This window comes from Pteropus alecto, unplaced genomic scaffold, assembly GCF_000325575.1.
Source record: "Pteropus alecto unplaced genomic scaffold, ASM32557v1 scaffold224, whole genome shotgun sequence".
NCBI classification, from domain to species: domain Eukaryota; kingdom Metazoa; phylum Chordata; class Mammalia; order Chiroptera; family Pteropodidae; genus Pteropus; species Pteropus alecto.
Window position 1 is genome coordinate 144969 of NW_006436289.1, and position 14150 is coordinate 159118.

At 38.8% G+C, this 14150-nt stretch overlaps 1 protein-coding gene across 2 annotated transcripts; it reads right to left on the bottom strand.

Moving 5' to 3' along the window:
• Positions 1-6358: 6358 nt before the first annotated feature.
• Positions 6359-13770, bottom strand: CD3G (CD3g molecule). 2 transcript variants are annotated; one of them, XM_015590104.1, is made up of 7 exons: positions 13685-13770; positions 9789-9812; positions 9126-9359; positions 8393-8524; positions 7693-7736; positions 7220-7299; positions 6359-6611 (listed from the first exon to the last, which is right to left on the bottom strand). In XM_015590104.1, exons 1-6 carry the CDS (start codon positions 13737-13739, stop codon positions 7234-7236), a joined length of 555 nt encoding a protein of 184 aa, XP_015445590.1. In that variant the 5' UTR covers positions 13740-13770; the 3' UTR covers positions 6359-6611; positions 7220-7233. The 2 variants fall into 2 exon arrangements, with proteins under 2 accessions (XP_015445590.1, XP_006912821.1); XM_006912759.1 differs by having other exon boundaries at positions 7216-7299.
• Between the last annotated feature and the right edge of the window lie 380 nt (positions 13771-14150).

The following is a 14150-nucleotide window of genomic DNA, read 5'->3' on the forward strand; positions in this document are numbered from 1 at the left end:
ACTATCCATTTGTACTTCTTAATCACTTCCCCCTTACCCCTTTTTCACCAACTCCCCAACTCCATCCCATCTGGTAACCCTCAAAATGTTCTCTGTATATATGAGTTTGTTTCTATATTTGTTTTTTTTTTAATGCAATCATATGGCATTTGTATTCCTCTATATGACTTACTCCACTCAGCGCAATATCCTGTAGGTCTACCATGAAATACCTTTTTCCATCTCATTACTTTTAGTCTTTGTGTGTCTTTTAATCCGAAGTGAGTCTCTTGTAGTAAGCATATATAGAAGTCTTGTTTTCTTATTCATTCAGCCACTCTATCTTTTGATTGGAACATTTAATTCTTTTTCATTTGAAGTACTTATTGATAGATATATAGTTATTACCATTCTTTAGATTTTTGGTACATATTTTTTCTTCTTAAAGAAGTCCCTCCAACATTTCCTGTAATACTGGCTTGGTGGTGATGAACACCTTTAGCTTTTTCTTGTCAGGGAAGGTCTATCTGTCCTTAAATTCTAAATGATAGCTTTGCTAGTAAAGTAATCTTGCTTGTAGGCCCTGGGTTTTCAACACTTTGAATATTTTGTGCCAAGCCCTACTGGCCTGTAAAGTTTCTTCTGAGAAATCTGCGCCAGTCTAATGGGAGCTCCCTTGTAGGTTACTAAGTGCTTTTCTCTTGCTGTTTTTAAGATTCTCTCTTTGAATTTAAGCTTTTGCATTTAAATTATGATGTGTCTTGGTGTGGGCCTCTTTGGATTCAACTGATTGGGACTCTCTGAACTTCCTGGGGTTACTTCCTTTACCAGATTAAGGAAGTTTTCCATCATTATTTCTTCAAATAGGTTTTCAATTCCTTGCATTCTGTCTTCTCCTGCCGGTACCCCTATGATGTGAATATTGTTACCCTTGATGTTGTCCCAGAGGCTTCTTAAACTACCTTCATTATTTTGGATTTTTTGTTGTTGTTGTTGCTGTTCTGATTGGATGTCTTCTGCTACCCCATTATCTAGATTGCTGATTCGATCCTTGGCTCATCCACTCTGTTGATTCCTTCTAATGTACTCTTCATCTTAGATATTGCATTCTTCATTTCTGCCTGGCTCCCTATTATGTTTTCTATTTCCATTTTTAATGTTTCATCTCTTTGTTAAAGTTCTCACTGAGTTCATCTATTCTTCCGCTATGTTTCCTGGGCATCCTTATAACCAGTGTTTTGGACTCTGCATCTGGTATATTGCTTGCCTCCATTTTAGTAATTTTTTTTTTTCTGAAGCTTTGTTTTGCTCTTTCGTGTGGAGGCATGCTTCTTTGTATTCCCATTTTTCCTGTCTCCCTGTATCTGTTTCTATGTATTAGGTAGGGGTCCTAAGTTTCCCAGTCTTAATAGAGTGGCTTTATGTAGTGGGCTTGTTGTGGGGCCCAGTGGCACAGTCCTGGGAGAGGTTCAGCTGCAGGTCAAGTTCAGCCACAGTTTGTGCACCTCCTGAACCTTCTGGTAAGAGTCACCAAGCAATCCATATATGGCTGCCACCTGTACTAGGCTTACAGGTGCTTTGAGGGGCCAAGTCTGAAACCAAGGCTGGCTGCCATTGGTGTGGAGTTTGGGGTTGCTCAGCAAGAAGTACAAGGCATGCTGAGGCCAGAAGCTGCTTCTTTGGGTTTTGTAAACCTTGAGAGATTTTATGAAAGTTCATGGCAGGAGCCAAGACAGCCCATTTGTATGGAATAAATCACTGGAAGCAACTTAGGTGGGCCCACAAGTTGGGAGATTTGGAGTCTCAGGGAATCCCCTGGGCAGAGTGATCTGTGTTATCCAAGTGGAAGGCGACTCTGGTACAGTGGTGTCTGCATTTACAGGCTGGGATGGGGGAGGGCTCAACAAAGGAACAATGGCTTCTGCCTGTACCTTTGTCCAGGAGAAAGCCACCCCCTCCAGGCCCTCACCCTGAAGCCTGACAACTCAACACCTCCTCACCTTCCTGTATGTCCTGGTGCCCCTTGAGCAGCTGCCCCAGCACTGGAGCTCAGAGTGAGCAAGTCCATCAGTGAGTAAGGCCGGGCACAGGCCCTTTAAAAGGAATGGTCTCCAACTATCGCAGCCCTTCATCTCACTCAGTAACAGCCTTGGCTGGTTCATAGCCAGAGGTTGTGGGGACTTCTCTTCCCAGCATGGGAAGCCTGGGCTGGGGTGCCCAGTGTGCAGCTCCTCAAGTGAGGGAGGTGGCTCTGCAGCCAAGATAACTCTCCCGATTCTTGATCCTCACACAGTTGTGGGACCAGGCCATTTAGCATCTCTGCCATTTTGAGATGACCTGTTAACAATTTTTTGTTCTTAGTTGTAGGGTTTCTGTTCAGCTAGACCTCAGGTGACTCTGTGTGCCAGTTGCTCTGTAGTTATAATTTTGGTGTGGTTGCTATACGAGGCATGCACAACCTCTACCTTCTACGCCATCTTGGCTCCATTTATTATCTATATTTTAAAACACATGCACACACACATACACACACACACACACACACACACAGTGCTTTGCAATCTTTGAGTGCCTATCTTATTCAAGCATTCTTGTAGTTCCTGAAAATACAGTAATAAAAAAATCACAAGTCTTTTTTTTCCTGGAGTTTATAATCTGGTGACAGTTGAGTGGTAATATATTATTTAAAGTCAATGAGCACAAGATGGATCATTCAAAAAATAGTTCTGGAATAACTGGGTAGCTATGCAGTTTAAAAGTTAGTAAATGTGTTAGGCCTTTACACTAAAATTAATTCAAGATGGATCAAAGATTTAAATATGTAATACAAAACTATAAAAATGCTAGAGGAATTCATGGGAGAACGTTTTAAAAAGAATAATCTTAAAATAGAAAAAGACTTTTCTAAATATGGAATAACCTAGAAGCCATAAAAGACCAGTGAATTCTATTATATTCAAATGTTCGTAAAATGTGCATAAACAAACCAACCATAAGTAAAAAAAAAAAAGAAAAGGAAAAATATTTGCAACTAATATCACAAAGAATCCAGTTTCCCAAATATGTAAAGGATTTTGCAATTCAGTAAGAAAAAGATCAAAGAATATGATCCTATATTTCATGAGAAGGGAAAACAAATGATTCAATCCTATTTTTAATAAGAAAAATGCAAATTAAAACTATGCTAAGTTGCCATTTTTTACAGATTGACAAAGTTCAAAAAGTTTAATAATACACTGTTGGAATATGTATGGAGTATCGGGCACTCTTATTTTTTGTTTGGGGAATATGTATTGGTTTTACCTCTATAAAGTACAATTTGGCAATTTTAATAAAATTGCAAGTACAAATACATTATTACCCAAAGCAATCTATAGATTCAATATAATCTCTATCAAAATATCAATGGCATTTTTCAGAGAGCTAGAACAAATAATCTTAAAATTTATATGGAGCCATAAAAAAACCCAAATAGCCATGGCAATCTTGAGAAAGAACAAAGTTGGAGGTATCACACTACCTGATATCAAACTATACTACAAACCTATAGTAATCAAAACAGCATGGTACTTGCATAAATACAGATACATCGATCAATGAAACAGAATAGAGAGGCCAGAAATAAATCCACGCCTATACACTCACTTAATATATGACAAAGGAGGTAAGAATATACAATGGGGTAAAGACAGTCTCTTCAATAAATGGTGTTGAGAAAATTGAACAGATACATGCAAAAAAGAAGCAGCTGGACCACCTTCTTATACCATATACAAGAATAGGCTCAAAATGGATTAAAGACTTAAATGTAAGACCTAAAACCATAAAAAACTTCAGAAAAAAACATAGGCAGTAAACTCTCTGATATTACTAACAGAATCTCTTTTCAGACATATCTCCTCAGGCAAGGGAAACAAAAGAAAAAATAAAGAAATAGGACTACATCAAACTAAAAAGTTTCGTTCAGCAAAGGAAACCATCAACAAAACAAAAAGACAACTGACTGTTTGGGAGGAAATATTCACTAATGATACATCTGATAAGGGGTTAATATCAAAAAAATATAAAGAACTTATACAACTCAACAACAAAAAAACAAACGAACCAATTAAAAAAATGGGCGGAAGACCTGAACAGATACTTCTTCAAAGAGGAAATACAGATGGCTAACAGATATATGAAAAGATGCTCAAGGTTGCTGACCATCAGAGAAATGCAAATTAAAGCCACAGTGATACATCACTTCACACCTGTCAGAATAGCTATCATCAATAAATCAAAAAACAACAAGTGTTGGTGAGGATGTGGAGAAAAGGGAACCCTCTTACATTGTTGGTGGGATTGCAAATTGGTACAGCCGCTATGGAAAACAGTCTGGAGGTTTCTCAAAAAATTAAACATGGATATACTTTTTGACCTAGCAATTGTACTTCTTGGTATTTATCCAAAGAAAACCAAAACAATAATTCGTAAAGATCTATGCACTCCAATATTCATGGCAGCACAATTTACAATAGCCAAGATAAGGAAGCAACCTAAATGCCCATCAACAGACGACTGGATAAAGAAATTATGATTCATATATACAATGGAATATTACTCAGCCATTAAAAAAATGAAATCCTACCATTTGCAATGACATGGATGAACCTAGAGGTTATTATACTGAGTGAAATAAGTCAGACAGAGAAAGAGAAATACCATATGACTTCACTTATATGCAGAATCTAAGGAACAAAAAGAACAAACTAATCAAAAACAGACTCGCAAATATAGTGGACAGAAGAGATGGGGGTTTAGGAGCTGGGGGGATAGGGTGAAGAGATGGCTAGGTGGAGAGCCAGAGGAGAGGAAGAGCAATTAAAGGAATGATTTTATAAACTATATAAATATCTAACCAATGTACTGTATACTTGAAACATTTAAATAAATAAATTTAAAAAATCAATTTAAAAATACATTATGGCCCAGTAATTCCGTTTATTTGTATTTGTTACAAATAGTCTTAAGCATATTCATAATCTCATTTATTGTTAGAACTAAAACTATAAAACTTTAAAAAGTATAAAAAGAAGGCACAGGCAACATCTTTGTGACTTTGAGTTTGGCAAAGATATTTTAGGTATGACACCAAAAGCACAATCCATGAAAGAAAAAATGGATAAAATGAACTTCATCAAAATAAAAAACTTTTACAGTTCAAAAGATACCACTAAAAAAATGAAGAGACAAGCCACAGATCAGTAGATATATTTGTAAATCATATATTTGCTAGAGGACTTGTATTCAAAATAGGTAAGAACTTCTACAATTCAACAAACAACAAAAAGTAATAAGACAACCCAATTAAAAAAAAGATTTGTATAGACATTTCACTAAAGATATGAAAATGGCTCACAAGCATGTGAAAAGATGTTCAATATCATTAGTCAGTAGGGAAATGCAAATGAAAGTCATAATAAGATATCATTTTATACCTACTGGAATGGCTATACTAAAAATAAAATAATAGTAACAAATATCAGTGAGAATGTAGAGAAACAGGAAGTCTCGCCCATTACTGGTAGGAATATAAAATGGTACAGATGTTTTGAAAAACAGGCAGTTTCTTAAAAAGTTAATTATAAATTTACCATACAATTCAGCAATACTGTTGATACTCCTAGGTATCAACCCTAGAGAAATGACAAAATGTGTCCACAGGAAGACTTGCATGATAATGTGTAGAGCAGCATACTGTATGATTCCATTTACATGACTGTTCAGAAAAGGCAAATCTAAAGAGGCAGAAGAGATTAGTGGTTGCCTGGGGCTGAGGGTGGGAACAGGGAGCTGACGGCATTAGGGATCTTAAGAGAGTTATGGGAATGTTCTAAAAGTGAGTTATGGTGATGGTTGTAAAATGGGTAAATTTGCTAAAAATTACCGAGGACAGGTGAAATCACTTAAAATGAATGCATTTTATAGCATATAAATTATACCTCAGTACAATTATTTTAAAAAATGACATTTATACAATATTAGTCATTGCAGCATTGTTAAGAGCAACAGATTGGAACCAATTTATATACTGGTATAAAATAACATGTTCAAGTTTCATTAGGTGAAAAGTACAAGATATATAGTATGATACCACTTGTGTGAGAAAGGGGAAGGAAGAAAAATGTATACTTAAGAATTTGCTTATGTATGCCTAGAATACCTCTGATATATGATACATTATATGTCTTATGAGGATATATAAAGAACAGCATATTGTTTGCCTCTGGAAAGGGCAACTGGGAATGTAGGTGGAGGGAGATCTTTCAGTGCATATTTGACCCATGTGAATTATGACATGCAAAAAGTAAATAAAAAGTAAAATGTAAAAAAAAATATTCAAATGGAGTTATTGATCTTTTCATTTTTCTTTTACAAAACTATTACCTCCCAATAGGTGGCACTCCTGAAACACCATACATATTTTTTACTTTTATTTTATTTTGAGAAAACCCCAAATTTGCTCTGGTGGACTTTCTTCTCCATTTGTCACCTCTGGGAACTTTGAGTCTAGATTTAGGCCTGAAAGTTTCTCTGCTAGGAGTGCTCCAAAATATACCACTTTGTTTCTGAAAACTAAGTAGAAAGAACACCTGCATTAAAAAAAAAAAGAAGAAAAAAAAAGTTACAATTGTTTCAGAAAACCAAATAAGGCTTGGGCCCTGACTGAAACTTCAGGTTAATTAAATCAGAACTTCTGATTGATTGATTGATTGCTTGATTGAAAGGTTAATATACGTCAGTGGTTCTTAACTAGGGGATATTTTACCCCTGAGGGGACACAATATTTGGAGATATTTTTGGTTGTCAAAACAGGGGTACTGCTGGCATCTGGTGGCTAGAGGCCAGGGAGGCTGCTAAAAACCTTGCAATGCACAGGAGAGTCCCCTCACCACAAAGAATTATCTAGTCCAAAATATTAATACTGTGTATAATGAGAAGCCCTTATATAGAATTAAGATTAATACTGAGTAACTCTATTCTGAGAGGATTTAAAGATACACACAGCTTTCATATTTTCTTAGGCCGAGAAAATTATAGCTGGCCATGTTTTTTGATATGGGCCTCCACAGTCAACCCCTACCCCGCCCCAACATGATCTTTATAACTGTTTGGAGAAAAGAGATAGACTTGGCAGCAGTTAGTAGGGCAGGTAATGCAAAAGCTCCGTCTTAGATATGGTGTGGAAGGACACACCTACTCTGAGTCCTGAGCTCAGTTCTTCCTCAGTTTGTTTCCTTGAAGGTGGCTGTATTGATCATCTTCTCGATCCTTGAGGGGCTAAAAAAGAGCACAGTCATAAACTCATTTTCTCCCATCCTTAATGAATTAATCTGATGCATATTTACTGAGTGCCTTTTATGTGCAAGGCTTTGGAGTGGGTGTTTTGTGCTCCTGGGGGCAGAAAGAGGAGAAAAAGATGGAGGCTTTGTGGATAGTTTGTGGGTCTCTCTTGGTGTGTTCTTCAGTTTTTCTCACTAGATCCTGACCTCTTCTCTCTCAATCCCCCTCTTTATTTCATTCATTCTACCCAAAGGGATAACTATGCCATCATCTGGTACATCCTAAGCAGTTCCTTATCCATGTAGTATCTTCCAAATAACCTGCTCCACCTTCAATTTCAAAATTTTAAATCACTACTAATTGTAGCAATGTCCCTTTTATTCCTCTTACCTGATAGAGCTGGTCATTGGACAACAGAGTCTGCTTGTCTGAAGCTGCACAAAAAATAAAACACACATATACATAACATACATAAGGTAGAAGGGACAATAAGTTGAGTTATAATCACACAATAGAGTACTAAATAGCAATAAGAATTAGTGAAATACACCTGCATATAACAACATGGGTGGATCTTACAAGCATATTGTTGATTAAAGAAGCCACACACAAGAGTACTTACTGTATGAGTCCATTTACAAATGGAAAAAAACCAGGTATAATTAATCAATATTGTTAGAAGTCAGGATAGTGCTCACTTTTGGGATAGATAGAGTCTGGAAGTGACCACAAGGGGAATTTCTAGGTTGTTGGTAATATTCTCTTTTTTAAACCGGGCGCTGGATTCACAGGTGTGTTTGCTTTGTTTGTTTGTTTTTTTTTAAAGCTGTATGCTTATGATTCATGCACTTTTCTGTATGTAGGTTTTACTTCAATAGAGTTTTAAAAAACACAGAAGACAAATCAGAGGAACTTGAATCTTGAGACAGGTAAATATTCTGTGAAAACAGAGTATCCTTTTCTCCTGACTACAGAGAGCCTCACCCAGCTGTGCACATTAGCAACACATGCCAGCTTAGTCTCTTCTTTTGGGTCTATTTTGGTAGGAAGAAAGCTGAGGGTCTCATCTCATCTAAGGACATTCTTTTACCTCTTGATTGGTGAACTCCATCCTGTCCAGCAATGAGGTAGACCCCAACAGCAAGAAGAAAAATGCTGATGATTTCAGCGAAGACAAAGCCAGACACAGTGGCTGCACTCAGCTCAATGCAACTCTGACACACTGTGGGAAAAGGAAGGGACAAGCATTCTTCAGGGTGTGAAAGTTATTCTTCTGGATCTTTTTCTCCTGCCTACCAGCAGTAATGCCCTTGTCTAGCTAGGGCAGCAGGCTATCCTTCTGCAGGTTGTATGGCAAGGGAATTGCCAGTGAATTGGACTAAGAATGCAATACTTCTCGATGTTTCTCTGTCTCCCAGGAGTCATGGGGAAGCCCATGTGGTCTTATTACCAGGAACTATGTGAACGAGAAGGAAGATCAGATCCCTTTCTCCATGCTCAGTTACCTTCTACATCTCACTGCTGCTCACCTTGTAAGCTCCCCTGTCTCCCCTATCCACCCTAACTCAGTTTATATAAATTGCTGACTGCTCCAAACCATAGGGCCTACCCAAAAGTAAACCAGGCTTTCAGGACTGGCTATACTTTTCCAAGAAGCTGGGGGAACTGTCTTGTTATATTCAAAAAGAGGCAAGCTAAGATGAAGAGAACTGGCTCTTAAATCGCTGTTTAGCCTCTATTTTCACACTCACTCTGGACGGGAAATCCCTAGCACCAAGTACTGCTTAATTTTCACAACAAGCAAACCAAAGGGGCTTACGTACTTCTATAATACACTTGGAGTGGTTGTGAACTGTTGTTTGCTGTTGAACACCAATATGTTCCTCGAGGGTTCTTCAAACGACTTCCCAGATTCCATGTATCGTTATTTTTTTTTTGAGATAGTGAAATTATTTCCTTTCTATCTTTATACCATTTGATATTTTTATCTTTCGATTTACAAATCAGAAGTACTGAACCATCTTCTTGATTCTCATCCACTGTTATTGAAAGTTCTCCTGAAAAAGGAAAATCCATGATCCATTAAGGATCTTTCCTCTGAAAGATCAGGATATCAGAAGAAGACCATTACAACAGTGCTTCTCGAACTTTAATATGCACATGAATTGCATGGGAATTTAGTTAGAATTTCATGTTCTATTTGATAGTTCTGGGGAGAGGCTAAGATTTTGCATTTCTAACATGCTTCCAGGTAATGTCAATGCTGTTGGTTCATGGATAACATTTTGAGTAGTGCCTAGCTGCTAGGGTCCTGTTTCTTCTCCAAGAACCAGACAATTAATTGCTGGTCATGACTGGCCACTGATTTGGTTGAAAATAGAGACATTCACTATTTATCACTCATTATTCCAGAAATACTGTTGTAGGAAGCCATATTTTCATCAACTTCCTCAGAGTTTGAGCATAGGAAGAAGCCATTTCCCTACCTTGTTCTGATTGGGCAATAATACCTGTAGAGACAAAAGAGAGACAGAGGATCAGCTGGAATGGAATCATTCAGATGCCTTGAGATATCATTTATATGGCCATTTGAGGCCAAGATGGAGAGAGATCCTAATCCACAGGAGTAGCTGTATCTATATCTATGTTCCCGGATTGTAGCTTAAATCACCAAAGTGAATTCAGCGTGTTGTATGATAAATAATTTGTCTAGTCTTTGTCCTGGGTTCCTGGGAGGGAGTTTCTAAACCTTTGGAATTTCATGAGTGCTAGAATTGCCTTTGTTATTCTTGTGGGCCTTTAGACCAAATGTGAGTTTATGCTAATGACATGACTCAGGACAGTACTGGTCAAGACCAACTATGTGACCACCAAATTGGTACTTAAAGCTCTGGGAGGGCATGGGCACTGGAGATCAAGTTCGGTCACATGACCATTGATTCAATCAATCACGCTCTTGTAATGAAATCCCAATCCAAACTCTGTGCTTGGTGAACACATCAACGTGCCAGGAAGATGATGTATTCTGATTTGACAGGGAAAGGCATAGAAGTTCTGTGTTCAGGAACCTCCCAGACTCCACCCCATCTGTCTCTTCATTGGCTAGACCTGATTTTATTTTTATAACAAAACTGTAATTGTAAGCATAGCGCTTTCCTGACTTCTGTGAGTTGTTCTAGCAAATTATCAGACCTGAGGTGGTTGTGAGAACCCTCCAGATTGGTAGCCAGTTTGTCAGAAGTGTAGATATTCTGGAGACCCTGAAGTTGTGCCTGGCTTTTAAAGTGAGGGCAGTTTTGTTGGTGACTGTGCCCTTAACCTCTGGGGTCTGATGCTACTAGAGTTAGCATCAGAACTGTATTGCAGTACATATATGGGTATTGCCTGGACAGTCTGGAATGTTCTGCCCCTTTAACAGCTAAAGGCCTGGCAGTGAGAGGATGTGCACTAGCTAAAGCCTTTTAGAGCTGAGTTACTTCTAAAATCTTCAGCCTAGGTGATCCATTTCTTATAGAAACCCTGGATGTTTTATGAGAAGCAGCTATTCAATTGACCTCAAATCTGTCTCAAAACTCAGGGTAGTAGAATTGCATGGTAGATGTACGACAGAGAATTCTAGCACTGGAATTCAGTTTGATTAAGTTTAATTCAGACATTTACTGAGAACTATTATGTTCTTGATATGATTATGCAGTGTGAAAGAAAAGGGTGGTGATATGAAGAACTAGTTGTTGCTGCCAAAGAGTTTACAATGAAGTGGAAAAATAATGTAATTAACATAATAAAACATAAATAATTATTTAGTACTTATATGAATACATGTGAAAGGGAATAGAAACTATTGATTTTGCCCAAGGGTGAGTGACAGGGAAAGCTTTAACAGATAAGGTGACTATTGGCTGGGCTTTGAAGAATGACTAGGAATTCACCAGATGGAGAGAGAATTATTGAGTGAAGATATAGACTTGGAAAAGGACAACAGAGGTAGGTAGTGTGGCTGGAGGGAAAAAATGGATCCAAATCAAAGCATAATGAAAATAGTTGGAAGGAATCAACTGTCTTAAAACTTCACACAGGGCTGAACTATTTATGAATAGTACTTAGCACAGTGCCTGGAACATGATAGGAGTTTTATGTTTGTTGAATGAATGCATGAACAAATAAATGAGTGAATAAAAAAGGCAAGAAAAGCAGTTAAGCAGATTTCAAACTAGCTCTTCTCTTGACTACCTGGTTGCCATGAGAAGGACAAAGAAGACCCTCATTCTAACTCAGATTCCGTGGGAAAGAGGATCCAACTGATTGCTGACATCTTTTAATTTTGCTTATCTGAGTCTTATTTTGTTTTAGGACTTGAGAGCTCATATAGCCCAATTTCCTAGGTTGACTGCTAAGAGAACTGAGCTCAGAGGAAGCAGACATTGCCTAAGTTCACACAGCTCATTGGTGGCTGAGCTCAAGTTTCCATTGCTCAGCTCTGTGCTCTCTGCCCCACACAGGCTTTTAGCACTGCCCCTCAACCTGTGTTGTCTTCCTCCAGTCCCCTCAGAAATAATTTTGAGCTCTCACTGTCCTCTCCAAGTTCCCCACTCAACCATCACCCAGCTCAGTTTCAGCAGGTGGCATCGCCTCCCTCTTAGTTCATTGAGAACATAGATACTATAATGATCCTTTCCCCTTCGTCTTCCTTTCCATCTACAAGCTTATCTATGGCTGAAGTCATCTGTACTTTCTTCTAGTCTCAGAGGGTAAGGCTGCCTTCTTCTCTGTGCTCTTGACACCACTCTTGACTCAGTTCTTTCAACATCAACTCCAGGATCTCAATTTACTCACTATCTTCTCCTTTAGCCTAGAAATATGCTCAACTTCCTCTCACACTCAAAACAATTTCTTTTTAGACTCTATTTCCCTCTCTACTTACCATTCAAACTCTCCTCCTTTCTCATCCAAACTTTTTAAAAGAATAGTCTACACTTGCATCTCTTTATTGCCTGCCTTTACTTTCTACTCCTTTCCATTTCGCTTCTACTCACACAACCCCAATGAAGTTGTTATAAATGATCCATGACCTTTATTTTACCAAATTCCACAAACTTAAACTTTTAAATATATTCTTATATAAGTGGATTGCTCTTTAATATCTCATACTTGCCGCGGTCCAGCCACGACAGGATCCAGGGGGCCCCGAAGGTGGGCAAGGCGTCGGCGCGGGAGACAGTCGACTACACAGCTCAGAGGCGGTGTGACACTGTTCCGTTTTATTGTGATTTGAGTACAACTTTTATACTTTTTATTTGGCATTTGATTATACTTTGTTGTTAAGGTAGCAGGGAGTTAATTTCTGTGGTTAGGCGGAGCAGAAAATCTTATAGCCCCCTCTTAATAGGATCATTTCTAAGAAACCAATTATCCCTAAACACATGCCACGTCCTCGTACTTGACGATGCATTCCTTGAAGCCTCTGTCCCCATCTCCGGACCTTGTCACGCAGTAGGGTAGAAAGAGGACGCGGCACATACTCTCAGTGAATTTCTCCTTCTGGAAGCTCTCTACTTCCTTGGTTTCCTTGGTATTGGACTTATCTGATTATTCCAGCTTTTTAATCATTCCTTTATCTCTTTCTTAAAATAGTTTTTCTCTAATTGCCCCTTAAAAGTTGGTATCCTCACAGTTTCTTCCTCAGCTCTCCCTTCCTCATATCTCATGTGGTACTTATTGTGATTTCAACAATTTTCATGGTGTTAGCTTCCTCCATTCTGTGGAGAACGATCTCTAGTCCAGACTGTAGGCACTGGCCCAGTTCATCCACTTCCTGTTGGATATTTACAACTGAATATTCATACAGGCATCTTATACTGTACCTTATATTCAATCTGGAAACAATGAAACTTATCTCTTCAATTACTTTATGAGTTCTTTAAGACAGAAGGTTTTTTATTTATCATTATATATTCCTAGCCTATCACTTATACTTGTTGAGCAGTTCATGAACTGACCAACTGAGTGAGTGAATGCTTCACAGGTTTACACCTAACCCCAGCTCTGAGTTAAAAAATCATATACTTTTTCTTTTCATGTTCCTGGCCTGTGCCCTTTTGGGCTACATTCAGACCTAAGATGGAGACATCCGGGTCCCCTCTCCAGGCACTTAATTCCTATGTTTTGATTCCTCAAGAGGCAATGACCCTAATTCTGTCATGGGACACTACTTCTCTCTAGCAGAAAACAGTAAGAGGCTTCATTTTTGCTCTTCCTTCTCTGAATTCTTACGTAACAGCTGAGGTAGGCTAAGGTTAGAGATCCCAATATTTTTGTACCCCTGGTGATGGCCTCTTCCCTTGAGTATTTCTTCAGACTGCCAGACCCGTTAGTGGGCTCTTACCTTGAAGAAGAGAGATAGCCAGGATGAGGCCAGCCAGATGCTTCCCCTGCTCCATGTCAGTCAGTCTCTGTCCTTTCCTTACAAAAGCACTGAGTAGCCCCAGCAGCAGCAGCTAGCTTGGCTCCGCCTACCATTATTCAGGCTGGGGCCCCTGCGAGAAGACAAGAACCCAGGCCTCCCCCTTGGCTTCAGTGTTGGCAGCTGGGGTCTCAGCAGGGCTGCAGGTGCAGATGTCTCTTGCTTTTCCGTTAGGAAGTGAAGGGTAGAAGGTGATGGGAGAGGGAGAGAGTATTGAATTTCCATCTTAAAGACGCTGGCTTGCACAGAGAACTGCCTTGGGTGCTGGGTAGGAGGAGGTAGCCTGGGCCGCTTTCTTAGCGAGGGAGGTAAACATCTCTGCCACCACTTGCTGCTGTTATTTTAGCCAGTTGCTGCTTGTTGCTAGTTGTCACTAGAACTAATGAAT

Coding starts and splice junctions, on each gene's coding strand:
- CD3G (XM_015590104.1), bottom strand. CDS start 13,739: ATGGAGCAGGGGAAGCATCTGGCTGGCCTCATCCTGGCTATCTCTCTT. Junction 9,813..13,684: donor GGCTATCTCTCTTCTTCAAG/GTAAGAGCCCAC, acceptor TTGTCTCTACAG/GTATTATTGCCCAATCAGAA. Junction 7,737..8,392: donor TGGAGTTCACCAATCAAGAG/GTAAAAGAATGT, acceptor TTTTTTGTGCAG/CTTCAGACAAGCAGACTCTG.